The sequence below is a fragment of the Cuculus canorus genome, chromosome 6 (genome assembly GCF_017976375.1).
Source record: "Cuculus canorus isolate bCucCan1 chromosome 6, bCucCan1.pri, whole genome shotgun sequence".
NCBI classification, from domain to species: domain Eukaryota; kingdom Metazoa; phylum Chordata; class Aves; order Cuculiformes; family Cuculidae; genus Cuculus; species Cuculus canorus.
The window spans coordinates 8,325,732-8,343,894 of record NC_071406.1 but is presented as its reverse complement, the minus strand read 5'-3'; the positions used below and the strand labels follow the sequence as shown (position 1 = coordinate 8,343,894).

Below are 18,163 nucleotides of genomic sequence, written 5' to 3'. Positions count from 1 at the left end.
CAGGGCATGGTGTCGCCTCTCCACAAGTGCGGGTCAGCAGGCAGGGAGCAGCTGGAGGGGTGGGATGGGGCTGTGGGAGTTGCTGGAGGGTCGGGATGGGGCTGTGGGTCCAGTCAGTCCTTCCAGGGCGCTACGGTGGAACAATCCCTCCCAGCCTGAGAACCCTGGAGAATCACATGCTCCTCTTTGATCGCTGCACAGTGCTGCCTGCAAGGGACTGAAACGGAAATGTGTTTTTAGCCACCATGTCACAAATTCATCTCCATGACTGAGCCCTGCGTGCACGTGCATCATTTTTGGAGCTGTGAGTCCACAGCGGAGTGTGAAGGGATGCGGTTTGCTGTCTGTTGCCAAGCCCCTTCGCGTGGGGCTGGTGCAGCTGTACATACTGCACCCACTCTTACCCTCCAAAGGGATGTGGTCGACTGCCCGGTGCGAGCATCGTGCGAGCATTGTTCCATGCGGCTGGTGCGGCCGTGCTGACTTCACCCATCCTTACCCTCTGATGGGACATGGTCCACAGTCCAGCACCAAGCCCCTTCCCAGGCGGCTGGTGCGGCTGTACCAACTGCATCCAACAGTTAGCCTCTGATGGGATGTGGTCCTTTGTCCAGTGCCAAGCATCTTCCCGTGCAGCAGGTGCGACTGTACAGACTACACCCACTCTTACCCTCTGGGGGTCACACTGACCCCTCCCAAAAACTCCTCTGGAAGCACATGTATGCAAGAGAAGTTTATTTATGAAAGACGTTTCAATGAAAATTACTTAAAAGTTGAAAAACACGATGCAAATTTACGATGGAAATGACTTAAGATATATCAAATTGCACAAAATATTAACACTGATCATACATTATTTCAAAGATTAACAGGCATGTGCTAAAGAAACTTCGGAGTCTAGAAATATCCCAAATATATCTAGTTTACAGATTGCTGTACAAAAAGCAGTTATAAATACTTCACAGCTAGAAAAAATACACCAAACCTTTGAAATAGACTTTCCCTTACGTATAAACCACCTTTGTAGAAAAAAACAAAACCACCCACTACACGCTGACCCCCTGCTCCCAGATATGTTTGGTTAGCACCAACATCTTCGTTAAGCGTGTCACAAACAGGAGCCGAGTCTCGATTTTAAAAAATTATTTCAGTGTTTACAATTTGAATTCAGACCCAACGGGGACTACAGACAATAACACAACAGGGGACATGGAGAAATTTGATATACGGAGGGGTGGAAGTAGAGAAACCACGCTGCAGTCAGAAGTAAAGGGCAGTTTGCATGGTTCTCATTCCTACGGGACTTACGCTTGTATCAGCAGTGAATTACTTTGACCCTGCTCTTTCCAACAGTTATTCACATGATTGATGAAGTCAACACCAGCAGCATCAGGCCTTTTAATCTATTAGTTTTCTTGCCATGTCAAAAGTTAAAAACCCTTTTGAAATGAGACACCTGTTGTGAAGCTGCAATAACTGAAACGCACATTTCCCTAGAACACCTGTATGGGATTGCACTAGAAATCAAAAATAAAATATGCTTTGTAAAAGGGAGGCCAAGGAAGTTTATTACAGACAATTTGGCAGGTTAAGGTTTATGGTAACGCAGTGTTTCTACAAACAGCTTTAAGACTAGAACAATTATAAACCTTTTTAAAAAAAATCTACTAACTCTTCTTGTTAACATTAATTTCTTTAAGTTAGTAATCTGCCATTACAGGAGCATAGCACCAATTTAATATTTATTGCTGTCATTTCTCCCTACAAATAGATTTCCCCGAGATATTTACATCTGTACAAATACTCACAAAAGTGCAAAATTAAGACTTCTTTTCTATGTAACTATGCCTTGTGTTCAGTGCTGAGTCCCAGGCATCACGATGGGTGCCGTCTTGTCTTTCTTATTGCTGTGTGATGATAAGTCAGAACACCCCGCCGTGCGCGTACAGCCACTTGGGAGTGAGAATTTTCAACAGCCCTCTCCTCTTCCCCCTCAATCCCCGCTCGCCGTCAGCTCCATCTCGTGCCGCAGCCACAGCCCACCAGGAAGTGTCTCTATACGTCGTTCGAGCCTTGGCTGGTGCAAGAGGAGAAGCTATCGTATAGAGAATCGCTCAAGGATTCTAAATTGTCCACATCATGCCTACCCGAGCTATTTAAAGAAGCTTCTTCCTTCTTTCCATTTTCTTCCTTTTGTCCCTCAGCCTTGTTCAGACAGTTCTTCTCTTTTTCTAATAAAAGTACGTTATTGCTGTTAAATTTATTGAGAGACTCCAGGGAAATTTTAGATAATCTATTCTGAGAATCTTCTTTTTTTTCTTCAGTTTGCTTAAATTTCTGTAATAAGCGAGGGAAATATTAGAAACATATTTCTTACAAAAATAAAGTTAACATTAATTACCATCTTTCCAGAGTTCACAGGGCTAAAGGAAATAGATTATTAGATGCTTAAATATCTGTTATAATTAAATAGAACTTTAATGTCCATTTCAGGATAAGTCATAACTTTAATGATTCTGCTGAGGCAAATAGGACTCCATTTACAAAATGGTTAAGTGCTATTAACATCTGAAGTAGCAGATCCTGGATGTGCATGTGTTAAGCACCTTCACCGTAATTTCCATTTTCACCTTTATGAATACTTTGGGAAAAATGTTTAAATGGGTATTTGTTTAAGTAGAGCTCGGAGTCTGCTAACGAAAAAAGTGGATAGACATGTGCGGAGAAGAAAAGAACGTTTTCCATAGATTACAGATGCAAATTAAACTTGCTAGAGAATAACCTCAGGTTTTGCCTGTGTAAGCCTATTGATTTCCACAGACCCAAACCCTCTCTAATAGTCAAGAAAGCAACAAGACAGGAAATTATACTGAACTGGGCCGATCCCCACAGACCAGAATCAATCAGATATTGGCCAGGCCTACCTGGAGAGGTGTTGTAATTCTGCTGGAACACCGGATGACGTATTAGCACATGATATTAAAAACGTACAGTAGGATTATACGGGAGTAATTTTACCCCTTTGTTAGCTACCAGCATTTTCAATCAGAGACCTGACCAGGGAATAGTTAAGGAACTGCACAGGGAGCGGTTCAATAAAAAGGACCTGCAGTTCATATACAGAGTGTTACGCAATCTCTGTACCTAACTCCTCTTACAGATAATATTATCACAGGAATATGAGATAACGTTCAACATTTTACATTCAATATTCAACCTCCTCTCGGAGAGTTAAGATGCGAGAATTCTGAGATGTGCTGTCAGAGTGCAAGCTACTCCTCCTTTTCGGTATCGCCATCAGATAGCGGGGACTGAATCAGTAAATTACTGTCAACCCAAGACATTAATGTTTTGGTTTAGGTAGAAAATGAAATGATATTTTGAGCATACTGAAAAGATAGCATGGCCACGCGTATGGATGATGTGGGTCATCACACAGGCACTTGTAGAGGGTGATGAGAATTTTTTTGAAAACTCAAGTTTCAAGTAAATCAAACGTCGTACATGCTGGGCTGCTTCCCTCGGAAATCTTGGCCTAGAGGAAGACAAACTATAACATCGTTTGTTTGCTCATTTTTATGGCTAGTTAGATAAGAATTGAAATGCCAATCCAATGCCTGTTTAAGCTGTGATCCTGTCACATTTCATAAGCTAACAACGCCTGGATCAGTTTAGTGTTTTTATCAAACGTTTCAAACAAACTTAAGCAAAGCGACAGGATATTAGCTAAAGTCCTAGAAAATGAAAAATTTCTGCTTGGTTCATTAATGTATCTCCAGTGTAAAAGGTTTTAGGCGATGTGATCTTTAAGGTCCTTTCCAACCCAAACCATTCTATGATTCTACGATTCTGATCTTAAAGGACAGTTACAACTAAGGTCTTCAATGTCTGTAATTACGATGTTTTCTGAAGGAGGTAATGGGAAGAAACACGAAGTTAGGACCCTTCAGTAGAAGTTCTCTACAATTTCACGTTAAAACGTTCTTACCTTTGCCCTCATTTAAAATATTACTGAAACAGTTGTTTTACTCCTCTGTAGGCCAGATGAGAAAGTTCTCAGACAAGGCATCAATAACTTACATACTAGCACCTCTTGCTCTTCAGAGTACTAAACCTAAAATACTTTATTATATGACAGGCTAAATGATTTTTCTTTGTGTGTATTTTTCCCACTTCACAGCTTTTCCTTAGATAAATTGAATGTGGCTGCTTAACACAGACTTGGGGCTGCAAGAAGTCAATACCAGTATTAGTAAGGTCCACGATAAAACTTTTATTGACTCAAACAGGGCCAATTTCAACTCTTGGGTGGGAGAAGCAGGGACATCTGGAGTATTTGCTGCACAGAGCAGTTCAGATGAAGTATCAAAATAAGGGCAGGATCTTTCTCTGGCTGAAGCATAGATTTAAGCCACTGGACAGGCTGGAGCGAATTCAGTAGTATATTCCCGCATGTATGTAATATCGATAATTTATTTTAGACATGGCACTTTGGGGCATAGTTTAGTAGGCACAGTGGTATTGGTCCGACAGTTAGGCTTGATCTTAGAGGTCTTTTCCAACTTAATGATTCTATGATTAGCACAACCTAGCCTACAATCCTATTGCAATCACACCCTAGTTTGTCATTTAATATATGGCTGAGTTTCTATTGGAGACACTGCAGCAAAAAAAAGAATTCTCTATAAATCTGAAGTAAAATCACAGACTCAGGTGAGACTGAAGTGAAGCCCATCAGTGAAATCCAGTGGCAAAAAATGCACAGAGCAGTGAACAGTACCTTCATGATACATAAAAAAACCCCACAACCCTAATTCTAATAGTTGTAGCAATTTATTACTGAGACAGAATTCAGAAATAAATTATGCATATGTCTTTTTTAGACATCTTAATGCCCAGTTATATCCTTTTGTAAGGAAAAAAACCACTTCTCCCTTCTTTAATGCATTACTGCAATAGTGTGCAAGTATGCCAAGATAACACTCATGTGATGTGGAAAGTAATATCTTACCTTTTTTCATTTGATATAAAGTCTTTGGCTACACTACACTGCTTCAGGCATCGTATTATTCTAGGAGCTAGGGACACCTACTACTGCTAATTTAATAATCAAGTAGGAATGTGGGGTCATCTGGATGGGTCTTTTGGTGGGGAATACTGGAATATTAATATGCTGGAACTGTACTCAGATGTACAATATGTACAATATAGTCTTATCTCAGAATTCTATTAGTACAGATGCTCTTAAATATGTTGAATTTTCTGTTAATTTGTATATGGAATTAAAATACATGTCATTGGAAAGTTACAATATGATGTTCTAGTCTTTGACACAGAGAAGAAAACTCATTCACATCCTGAGCTCCATGAGGAAAAATAAAGAAAACTTTAAGCAATGATATTAATGTAAGAATCTGCATTAGCAATAAATTGTTTTCTCCCATGGTAACAAAATTATGTAGATTATTCTAGAGTTGAAAAGTCACTGATAATTTCTTTAAACTGAGTGTATTAGAATAAATCTTACTCCAGGTTCTTTAAGATTTTTTTTCTGTAGTTACTATGGATACAATTTCGAAAAAAATTACCAAAGAGTATTTATTTAGATTCATCCTTAATTAAGTTTCATATTTTTCATGGCAGTCACAACAGCTGCTAGATGAATCACAAGGCAAAACCAAAGCAACTATTATTAGAAATTGTTTGATAAACGGTGTACATGGTTAAGTAGTGTCTTTAGTTTTGTTCATGTAGATTTGTTACCGGCTACAGCAGAGTCACAGATAGATAGAACAAAGAAAAAGAGTTAGCCCAAAGATATTAGTTCTGTGCATTTTGAAGTAATTAGTTCATTAACACATTTGAGAGTCACACTAACGTGAATCAGCAGCTTTTCCTGCAGATAGAAACATTTGGCAGCAGATCAGATGCGTTTTGTATCCACAAGAACCGGGTGAGATTTGGCAATAGTGTAGAGTACCAAACCTCCAAGTCATGGGTTCCAATCAAATCCTTCCTGTTTTAGCAGTGACTGTCTGCATAATCAACAGGTGAAAAAAAAAAGAGGTGCTTCTGTTCAGGGTTGCTGGAGGAGCCAAGATGGGAGCAATAATATGCATTTGCCCTCAGGATTCTGCCCAGAAGTTATACTTAAAGCTACTTCAGCCTGAAGGTGTTGACTTTGCTGACTATTCTGCATCTGTTCTCTGAATAAATAAGGTGTCTGCTGCATTTGATGTGGTTTCATAGATGCTTTCCTAAGTATTATCTTAAGGGAAAAGATAAAACAATGCAGTCGCAGGTTTTGGTCTATGCGAAAAGAAAAATATCAGTGCAGGAGAAGCCTGCGATTTTCAGTCCCTCTGTAAAAGCATCGTCCTAAAGCAGATCAATGTATAGCGTGGTTTACTTGTACTAAATACATTTTTGTATAGAAAATCCATGCTGTTATACCCTTAGGGTATGGGGAGCATTTGTTGCTCTACTCTGTGTAAGTGTAGAGCTTCCCACCACTGCAGTTTCTGATCCAGTCAGTATGGGGTGGTTTATACCACCTGAGAGCAGCCCCGGTTGTCAGAAACTCTATCTGACACAATACAGACATTCATTGTGAATCACATCACTTTGAAATAAACTCATGAGTCATGAATCAGAATAATGTTTCCTTGTGGGCAACATCCTAAAGGGAATAACTAAAAACCCATTAGTGATACAATAAAATCTGGCATGTCACTTCAAGCACAGCAAATTAGGAAAACAAAACTAGCCTGCAGTTACACTGATACATTATAAATAGGTGTTATTTCTACAATAATACATCCAATTAGAATTTTTTTTTTTAAAAAAAAAAAAACTTAAAAAATGTGAGGTTATATGTGGGTAGAATGCATTTTCAGTGCTGTGTGATCAAAGACTGGTCACAATTGTAGTTGCTCTGAATAAAGACTTGTAGGTCTAACAGGGAGATGCAGGAAAGGATGGGCTGGTTCACAGGTGCAAAGGACCCCACAGCTGGCGTGCAGAAAGGAATGCAACAGCAAGTCTATTTCTTCTATATGGTAACACGCAGAAGTTCTGATTGCCTGGCAGTAAGGCTATGCTTATAAACCATGCCAGAGCCCAGAATTAGCAATGAACCATTCTGCAGGATAAATGTATTTTCCAGCTGTCTAAGTTTAGTTAACCAGCACTTTAAAGGGTTCAGAATCAGTTACACACAAGAATAAAATGAACTTTATTTATGTCTCTCATGCACTGGGCAATTTAGTTTTTAGATTAACTCAAAAGCAAGAAGGGCATTGCTTCAAGTGAAGTATAACTGCAAAACACTATTGGGTAAAAACAACTAAATTGCTATGAGGATTAAATATAGATCAACAAAATCAATACTTAATTGTATAACTCAAGGTCTTTCATTTCAGATCTGATCTCTAATAGGAGATACAAAGTATGTTCACTTTTTTATTTTTTTAGTTATTATTTAAAACTTTATTGTGAAGGAAACCAATTTTGTAGGTTTTTACCTTTTAAAAAATTGGTAGTCACTTTGTCTGCAAATGTTCAAGGTAAACTCAATTGCACAATGCCACTGTTTCTTATTTTCAATTCATAGTTTTACCAATTTAGATATCTTCTACTCCTATAATTGCTTTATGTTTATGACACAATGGGTCTAAGCGGGCTATGCAGCTGCACCGTTACACTGGTTGCTTGTCTATAACCTGTTCAGCAGCACATTTTTAATACAATCACAGCTTTATGTAAAATAAATGTATTGAGATATAGAGCAGAATACTGATCAGAGATACACTGGTGTAAGAAGTGGCTTCCCACTGCTGGGAAGTACTGGGACCTCAGTGATGTTACATGACCGGTTTGCAGTAGAAAGGTGTAACATGAAAAGGGCTCGTTTTGAGCTACCAGGTTGTAGATTCCTATCCGCTAGCCAGGACAGGATGCAACCATAGACTTTCTCTGGAAAGTGGATAGTCTCCGGATCTCATTTAACATCAGGTGCACAAGTAACACTGTGCAGTGAAAACAGCTGTACAGTCACATCCAGGAAACTACAAAAGTGAAAGCTGTAACTGCATGACCTCTACTGTATTACAGCTGAGCTAAAAATGTGATGTTTGAACTTCTTTCTCTTTAAAGCATAACCTTAAATAATAAGTTAAGCCTTGCTCTCCTTTGTATGTTGTCAGAAGCCTTCATCTATTTCCTGGACTGACAGTAAAATAATTTTAGAAATAATGAGTCACTTTTTTTCTTTTCTACTTGAGCAGAAATCCCACGATTATTTTGCTGTAGCAGACAACGGCATTCTCAAAGACACACCATCAGATTTTCAAGATAAACAGCAAGTGCCAGTTTCTTCTCTTGGGAAAAAGTACATTCATATGGAGAATTTTTAAGTTCATTAGTCTGTTCAGCAATTTATAGGAAAGCCACATATTCATATATATACACACACATAACATCCACTTATGGCATAATGGGTAATAGAACAATGACAACCGAACCAAGGCTTGCTTACTGCATTTAAGAGTATAGCAATCTACAAATATATTTAAGTTTTAGAGTCACAAGGACAGCATTTCTGATGATCCTGACTTGTAAGTAAATTACCTTAGAGGAAATAAAGCTGATGAGTATGATTTGTAACTGCAAATCTGGACAAAACAGCTATCGCTTAATGAATAGGTGACTGAGGAGTCGAGACTTAGGCTGTGTATAGCTGGAATTCTTGGCATGGTTTAGGAGATAAACGATAGTTTAATGAATTGAGCTTTATGCTTTCAAAACCATAATTTTCATAAAATGATGAGATGACTAGATACATTCAGCATTCTAATGCCAAGAATATCATCCTCATAATTTGCAACGTATATGATTATTTTGTTGATATGATAAGACTGTTTGACCTGATTAGGTATACACCAACCCTTTGAACTTTTGCAGAATTTAATAAACCAGGATTTCTCAGGTCCCAGTTTCCAAGTCAGGAAAATCTAGCTTTTTACTTTCTGCACAGTTATGAACCAAATACCACAAATATGGTTGTTTTCTCCTAGTGCCTCAGAATGGCCACTAGATGCATCAACTCTATGTGGACAAAGTTTACTTAAAATGGATCAAGGAACTATAATTCTAAATGGCAATACCTTGGAAAATGGTCACAATGCATGCGCTCAGTCTATGTATTAAGGGGAGTTATTAAAAAGAAAATCAACTGAACACTGGTACTTTCTCCAGAAGCTAAAGCAGGGCCTCACTTAGTTCACACTGGTGGAATCACCAATTTGTTTCTCACAGAGAGAATCTACCCACTAAAAGCTACAATCAGAGGCTCATCACAAGGCATTAAGGAAGAAATACCCATGGTGAGAAAAGAAGCTGATAGTTTTTAGAACCTGATAGACTGAAAATGAGCAAGACATACATAGGATACACTTTACGTTTCAGAGATGCTTTTAGCTTTACTTGTAGAGAGACTTAGAAAACCAAACTTGTTCTGATTTTCTAGTAACGGGGGAAAAAAAACAGTGAAAAAATAATACTGAAGTTCATACTGAGTTACTGACAAAGTTATTGAACTTGACGTAACCATATGAAGTTCAATACTGCTCCTTGACAGAATTATGTTGAGGGTTACCATAGAACCATAGAACCATTAAGGTAGGAAAAGACCTTTAAGATCAGCAAGTTCAACCACCAGCCCAACACCACCGTGCCTACTAAACCATGTCCTGAAGTGCCATGTCTACATGATTTTGTAACACCTCTGGAGATGGTGACTCCACCAGTTCCCTGAGCAGCCTTGTTCCAACACTGCCAATGTTATGTCACCAATGATAACCTATGGAATGGTAGCGGAACTGTGCAGTCTGAAGTAACTTCCCCGTTTCAGTCTTCATCAGACTGCACTTCACCACATAGCATTTAAGTATAGAGGTTTGTCCTCCTGAATGGAAGTAGTTGTCCTTGCCTTGATGGAAGTACGGCTGATTGTTTCAATAAAGAAGGGGCTTTCTAAAAAAAGGGGATACAATTTTATCCTAGATTAGAGGTTTTGAAGCATTTTTTATTTTTTAAATTGGGATACTTACTCAGAACTGAATCAGGAAGGGTAAAAAAATATAGTTCACGAAAGATTTTTCTAAAACTAATACAAAATGCAGTTCTTAAAGAGACAGATCATATCCCACATTAGACTGTAGCAAAAAAATCCTCTCAAACTCAGTAAATGTAGGATCGCATTCATATAACATATAATCTCACCGACATTTTCAGTAATCGGGGTCATTTTTCTGTATGGCTGAACTATTCTCAGACTGTTCCTAAGTATTAGCTGTGTTCTTACCTGTCTTCATCTTCCACCTTTGGCTTCTTTGAACAAGACTATTTATTTTGGTAATTGCGCAGACACTTATCCTCTCACTCTCTAGTGATGTCTGAGTTCCTCGCCTGTAATGTCTGTATGTCAGTCACTCAGCACACTGATGGAAAATGGAATTGCATTTCAAGACTGCACTACAAATGGTAATTGATAGTCAGTAATGATTTCCCACACTAGTAATCCTCTCTTTTGAGTACTGGACTAGATCCACCGCCGGTTAGCCTGTGACTATCAAGGTACACCAGCTGACCGAAGGGCAAAAAGATGGAAGCAGCAGATAGAGAAGGAGCAACGTTATGTGACAGCATCAAGAGCAAATCAGCAGTATGAAGAAACCATGCAGAAATAATTCTCCCAGCTACGGAAAGTGGCTTGTCGTATGCACTGAGAAGGTTGTGCTGACGGCAGGGCAGTTCAAGACTATGAATCTCTGCTGGAAGACCCGCAGAGGAAAGAAAGGGAATGTCCCTTCTCACAAGTTTTAAAGATGATTCATACAGGTAATTTTTTAAAAAAGGAGTGAGCTCCACAGCAAATAGTTTTCTCATTTTTAGCCTCTGAGGAGGACAGTTGGAAGAGACAAACAATCTTTGCAGACCCATCAGTCTACCTCTGCGTGACTGCACATTCACCCACTGTGGAGGGAGCCTCCATGTTCCCATATGTGGCGCATGCACATCAGAGTGATACTTCTTCCAAGCTCTCACCAAGCAGAAATACAAAGGTGATAATTTTCATATTTGGAAGTGGGATTTTTTTTTATGCTGAAAAAAATCTGAATTAGCATGCTTAAGCTCTACTCCAACAAAATAGTTTATTTTAGGAGCCTGAAGTTGCCATTTTCTTTTCCGCTCCAGATTTTAATCAACTCTCCACATTTCAGACTTTTTTACCTCTAATGACTCTAACCAAGCCCCACGGCCCTTTTTTTCCCCTTCTGTGACAGCTGGCCTTGGGAAGGCACTAATGAAACCCACCAGGTGTGCCCTCCTCTATCAGGATGCGGATAGCACTTGCCCTAAGTGAGGGTTTGGGGATGCAGCTGGGTAATCGCTCCACATGTTGCACCGGTAAGTGCTCCAGGAGGTGGCAGAGGAAGAGCCTGGAGCCCAGGTTACTTTCCCAGTAAACCTGTTGCAGCCTGAGCTACGCGTGTACTGCGTTCTGACCCCGTACAATGAGACTACAAACATTCTTTTGCAATCAGAGAAAACTGGGACAGGATAGATGCAAATAATGATGCCAGTTACACGACTGCACTTGTCACCTCTTCAGCTGACGTTATGAACTGCACAATTTTCAGTACTGATTCAAGCAAAGCACGAACTGCAGAATGGAACCCTATATTTAAGTTCATCTGCCATCAAACCCTACATAACAGTACAGTTATTTACATGTACTTTCTAAATTTATGCAAACAATTTATCTTTGCTGCAGGGCAGAATATTGTGAGGGACAGAGGCACAACATGCACAGAAATCTGAGCAAGAGTTTCAGCTGTAGACGGCAGAACCAAATTAAAGTAGAAGGATAAATCCTCTTGCAATTTTTAGTTCATTCCAGTACACCAAGTTCATATCAATAAAGAGCCTGTAGTATAAGTCAGCTAGAAAATAAATGCTATGAAGGATGTTCCATTTTATGTCGTTTGAATTTGATTAGTGATTAGTCTTGGCGGTTAAACCACATGGGAACAGTAATCAAGGTTTCTCTACTGCGATTCTGTAACAACTGGAAAACACTGTTGGCTCATGTCCTGTACCATGATAGGATATTAACCTAAAATCTAATTAATCTATGAATGAATTACACTTCTAGAAACATACTATACTATAATCAATTTTAAGCGAGTTCCTAACAGAAGATAAGATGAAGAAAAAGCTGTAAAATTACCAGAGGTTGATAAATTCTGTTTACTATGACTGATGATTTTTATGGAGGATAATTTTACAATCCATCAAACTTTTGTCAGTTCAAGAATCATGCTGCCAAACGTATGCAGTAAATTAATTTTTAAATTTACATATTTATTAAAAATCTTATTGAAAACAGCAGGAAGTAAGCCTTGTTTGAATAATAAAATAACTTGTTATTCTACTGGAAAGAAAACAAAAAAAACCCAACCAACCTTCTATTAAGATGATTTTATAGTAAGGCAATAATTATAAACAGCTACATGAATTAGTTAACCAAACAATGTATTAAATAGCCAACCCAAAATTAATCAAGAATTAAAAATAAAAAACACCTATTGGAAGATAATCAAGTAAAAAATGTAATTGAAAAGCTGAGATATACATGGCCGAGTTTCAGACGTACTTGAGGACATGTCTGTGAACTCAGGCCTGCTGGCAGGAGCTCCCAGATTCCTGGCAAAAGCATGGGGAGCTGCAGGTGTCTCCCTGCGTGGCTTCCCCACTCAAGGTGCTGAAGAGGAAAGGAGCAATCTTCTCGTGCATGTGGCCCCAGGAATGTGCCCAGAGTGATGCGCTGCTGGCTCAGGGAAGCATTCTGTGACCCAAACCCATCTTTATTGTCACAGAAGCCCACCGTAAAAAGGCATTACAGCTGCACCTTGGGTGCCTCACAGAATCACAGAATCACCAGGTTGGAAAGGACCCATTGGATCATCGAGTCCAACCATTCCTAACACTCCCTAAACCATGTCCCTAAGCACTTCATCCACCCGTTCCTTAAACACCTCCAGGGAAGGCGACTCGACCACCTCCCTGGGCAGCTGTTCCAGTACCCAATGACTCTTACTGTGAAGAATTTTTTTCTGATATCCAACCTGAACCTCCCCTGACGGAGCTTCAGGCCATTCCCTCTAGTCCTATCCCCTGTCACTTGGGAGAAGAGCCCAGCTCCCTCCTCTCCACAACCTCCTTTCAGGTAGTTGTAGAGAGTAATAAGGTCTCCCCTCAGCCTCCTCTTGTCCAGGCTAAACAACCCCAGCTCTCTCAGCCGCTCCTCATAAGACTTGTTCTCCAGCCCCCTCACCAGCTTTGTTGCTCTTCTCTGGACACGCTAAAAGCTGAACAAGAACCACAGAAACATCTGCTGAACTAGGGAATAAACTGAGACGACAAAGGAATAAAGACCACGGCATGTGGTAGGATGTGGCACAACTCATGAGGAGAGCAAGCACTACTTCCCCACCATTTAAGCAAGGACAGATGAAGAATTGTGCCAAAATGATGGAACGGGGAAGCGTGGTGAGGCACGTGAGCAGAGTCCTTGGCTGTGCCGATTTGCAAGGCTTCATTTCAATGTTAAGATTTTCTACTTCACTTTTGATGCATTGCTCCACTGCTGAGGCTCCTGCGCTGCCCATATCTCACAGGCACGCTCCTGATACCCAAAAAGCACTGGCCTCTCATCCTTTTTGTTTCCTTTCCTGATCTCACCTGCAGCAGAACTGCTGCAGTTTTCTCTGACCATGACCGCAAGGGCCAGCCATTCACGCTCTTAAAATGCGTATACAAAATACAAGAACCATCCTGTCTGCATCCATCCGATGGTTGGCTTGCATTAACTGTAACAATCGTGCTTCCTCGCTCAGCCCTCTCTTCGGTCTCACGAAAGACTGAAGTCGAGGAACAGGCCTCCTTGTTTGATTTATGGATTATGGAGTACCTGGTGTATGTTCAAATCCTGCACTATGCCTGGTATGTGAGAGAATCGGAGTAATTTTGGGTGTCTGCCATGGCTACCAGGACAAAGCACTATGCCTGTCCTCATGGTGATGACACTCGAACAGAAATAGGCTAAGGTTAGACTCACTAAGCCAGTGGACTAATATCTATCTTGATGGAAAAAATATGTCTCATAACTAATCTCCTGTTTACTGGACAACTCAAGGATACAGTTCTGGGCTGTGACTCAGTGATCACAGGGATTAATCCAAAAGGAATTGAGAGGGACAGGGCTACATGCAGAGAATAGGGAATTCATGTCATAAATGCAGATTGTAGATGGTATTGCTCTAAAGATTGTCAAAAAGAAACATTGTGAATTAAGCAGAATAACGCTGGGCACCAAGATGACCACTGCTGGAGATGCAGATGGAAGTTCCTACAGCCAGGAGATTTATGAAGTGTTCAACCTGCCTCCTCACAAAATTAAAGCAGTGCCATGCATTTTGATTAATATACAAATTGTTTGGCTCTGATCCAAGGGTAATTTTAGTAAATTTATGGGTTTAGATTTGTTTGCCTCATCTTTTAGATGCATCTGTTTCTGGTCATGAGAACCTCCATCCTACTTTGTGGTTCATCCAGGCATACAAAATGTATCTCACTTGGATCTGGTGGGAGGCATTAGCGGTTGCGAGCGCTCAGTGAGGGGCACAGCCTCGAAACAGAAAAGAATCAAGGACAAGTGTGGTGGACAGGCATTTGCCTTTCCACCTTTGCTTTCCTTGGATACCAGCAAGGTTCGGGTTAAGCAGCTAACTGGATTTAAAAACATTTGTGCTGAGTCCACCTGGGCTACAAAAGTCCTCTCTGGAACTAGAGGTGTTATTTTGACCAGGCTTTGGAATTTTTTTCAAAGAAAGGAAGCACAGTAAAAATATGTATTGGGACCCCCAGTTCTGTGGGGTCTGACCTCCCTATTTGGCTGTGCTAAAACCTTCGTTGGGAAAGATCAAAGAAGGAATTCGATGTGGGGAACCAGGACAGGTTTCTGTTCTCACTGTGACCTTCCTGCAGAGACAGAATAATGTAGTACTTTTTGTATTGATTTTGCTACAATTTGTGTATAAAGAAAGAAATATGTATGTGAAATGAAAGCCAGCCACATGAATGGATTTGTTGGGCAAATGCTTTGGAAGATTTATCAACCTTAGCAATGCAGAAGTGTTACTGCAGTATTAACACTGTAAACTGTTGTGAGATACTGGTAATACAGACCATATTGCTATGCCTAAAATACAGATTATAATACCGTTAATATAATAGGCCACTAGGAGGACTAAAATACAACTGGAATTCATGCAGACACATTGAAGAGCTAACATGCACTCATTTTTTGAATGACCACAGATACTACAAACAGGAAACACAGATAAAAATACAGAATAAAGCAGTTCCCAGGGCCGGTGAGCAAATGAATAATTTGAAAAGTGTTGCTGAAAATGAACAGGCATTTGATATCAATTGAAATTTAAAAAATATCTTTAAAGTATCAATTTCTTCAATATTTTAGATTATTCAGGATTCAAATACTTGTAAGAATGCAACAAAAATTTCCTCCATTCATAGATGTTGCTAAGAGCCCTGTATGGACAGCAGGACTGCTGAAAGCAGTATAGACCTCCTCATGCAAAACTCTTTATAGGATCAGGGTGTGAAATTGCTTCTAACATTCTGAAAATTCCTCAGCAGAGGGGTGATGTGTTTGTGGTTATCCCTTGTAGTGCAAGATCCCATCTTGAGTAAGAATGCTTGATGAGAATATTAAGTGATAATGATTATTTGCTTAGCACTGCTGCTGGGCCTTCAAAGCCCTCCAAGCAGGCCGCTAACAGTACTGGATTAAATTCTTAATGCAGCTGGAAGGCATTATTTATATTCTTTACTTAAAAATGGGGAATTTAATAGCAAGAGAGGTTTAGCAATTTGGACAGTCAGCCAGAATGTCACCCTAATCTCCACAGCCCTGCACTCTTATAACTGCTAAGCTTTTTGTCACTATTTGTATATTTATTTTTTGCTTTACAGGCAGAAGACTCTCTGTGGAAAGACAAAGGCCTGTATCATTCTCCTCACTATAGAGCACGTGAAATGCTCTTCAACGCACAGAACCTGGCATTTTATCCAGTGTATGTGGTAGTTAATCAAATGTTTTGCACTGACTTCAGTAGACTTTGGATCAGACTCTTGATGCATTGAGAGATAAATTATTTAACTTACTGAGTTCCCCTAGAAACAAAATATTGAGCTGCAAACAAAGCTAACAAACACCAAATGGGATACCATCTGCTGCAATGAACAGAACATGACCAGTTTCCCCCATGCTTGAGATTCTTCCAAAATCCAATCTGAAATAGGTTTGTTCGACTCCCAAATGTCTCACAAAATTGGCTTAGCACAGGTTAGCAAATCCTAATGCCACCACCAACCGCAAGTCGGCCTCTGATGTATCAATTGGAGTCATCTGTGATTTTATTTCTATTGGACTGCCCTGCATAAAAGCTCAGGGGGGTTCTGATATCCAGAGCCTATGGAGCCTATGGAGATGTTTCTGTTCATGCTGTGTCCTAAGTTCAGACACTGAGTAGCTTCTGTCCTTGAGTAAATATGAACGGTAACTATCTATATAATGATGCACTCATAAATCTGGACTCTTCTGTCCTTGGACATCCATACTCCATGCCTACAGCCTTCTGGAGGAATGGGATATGGAGGCAAAAGAAGCTCTGTCTCCCACAGAAATGGCAGGAGATAACTGAAACTCTAAGTCCAGAGCATTCCCTACTTGACATAAAAGTTTTTGGCTGTGAATGGAAAATGTGTGGGTTCCCAAACACTTTCGCAGGGACAGAAGGACACTGCAAAGCTAAATGCAGTGTGTATGACGCCAGTGGCTGCCATCAACATTAGCTCCCTTTCCACTTAGAAAACATACTAATTATGTAATGTAAAGAAAAAAAACACAAGAGTATTTGCTCTGTAGAACAAGACAAGAAGATATTTATCTTCATACCTAAATTTCCTACATAGCCAGAGGCTTCACCTCCTGGTATCACCACTACAAGTGATGAGACTACTATGAGCAAACAAAACCTCCAAAGACTATTCATTCTTTAGCAGTTAACCAGAAAGCCTATAGCTCTTCACATTATACAGCTCTTTTCATGGTGAATGCTCTTCTTTGGCTTACTCTGCTGCCTGTGTTTTCATCACTGTCCTCCTAATTTTTGTCATAATACAGATTCCATGTTTTTACAATTGATTATATTTATAGAAATGCTGTATTTTAAATGTTGAACTCTCTGGTACCCTAACTTGTTACAGTGGTTCTCAGAAACATGAAAAGAAAAGATGATGTTCCAATAATAGTAATAGTAAAAATACTTCATAAAATTATATGTATGATAGTTTTAGCATTTTCCAGTTGCTTATACCCCAATGGCATGGAAAATGAAATAAAGAAATAGGTTTAAAAGTACAAAGAGTTTCATTATGGTATGATCTTAACTGTACCCTTGTAGGACCAGATTAAAAAATTCACAATATTTGGCCTTCCTTTTAACTCAAGGGGAAAATGCCTGCTGAGAGTCCATGATATTCCTCACAGAGCCAAAGTACAGAAGCAGGATGTTACAGATCAAAATTCTGCCAGAGAGGGAAAATATCTACATCAACTTTCAAGAACCTATATGAACACCATGATTTTCACAGGATCCAAATAAGAGAATGTCAGAGACATCAGCAGTTGCTGCAAATTTCTAGCACCCTTGAAAACTCGGCAGCTGAAATTTATAAATATGAATTTAGGCAGAGCCATTAGGAAATGAAGCTTGAAAAAAAACTAACTTATATTTTTACTGATTAGGGACCACCAGCAAGACTCTGCAGTTCTTTCAGTTTCCTTGGTTTTGGGCATTGTCTGAAAAGCTCTCACATTTCAAATATTTTTTGCATCTTAGTACATGTATTACCAACAAGTTTCCCAATCTGGCAACTTTTCTGTGGATATAGTGTCTTGGTGAAGTTTAGACACTCCTGTTGTAAGAAATATCATAGCCTATTACTGCAT

At 39.6% G+C, this 18,163-nt stretch overlaps 1 protein-coding gene across 7 annotated transcripts in view; it reads right to left on the bottom strand.

Annotated features, from left to right (window-relative positions):
• Nucleotides 1-741: 741 nt before the first annotated feature.
• The window catches only part of NCKAP5 (NCK associated protein 5), a 426,805-nt gene continuing 409,383 nt past the window's right edge, over nt 742-18,163 (bottom strand). For all 7 annotated transcript variants that reach the window (XM_054069955.1, XM_054069950.1, XM_054069949.1 and 4 more), the window contains one exon: nt 742-2,337. In XM_054069955.1, the coding sequence (XP_053925930.1) occupies nt 2,056-2,337 (282 nt within the window). In that variant the 3' untranslated portion in view covers nt 742-2,055. The remainder of the gene's footprint in view (nt 2,338-18,163) is intronic.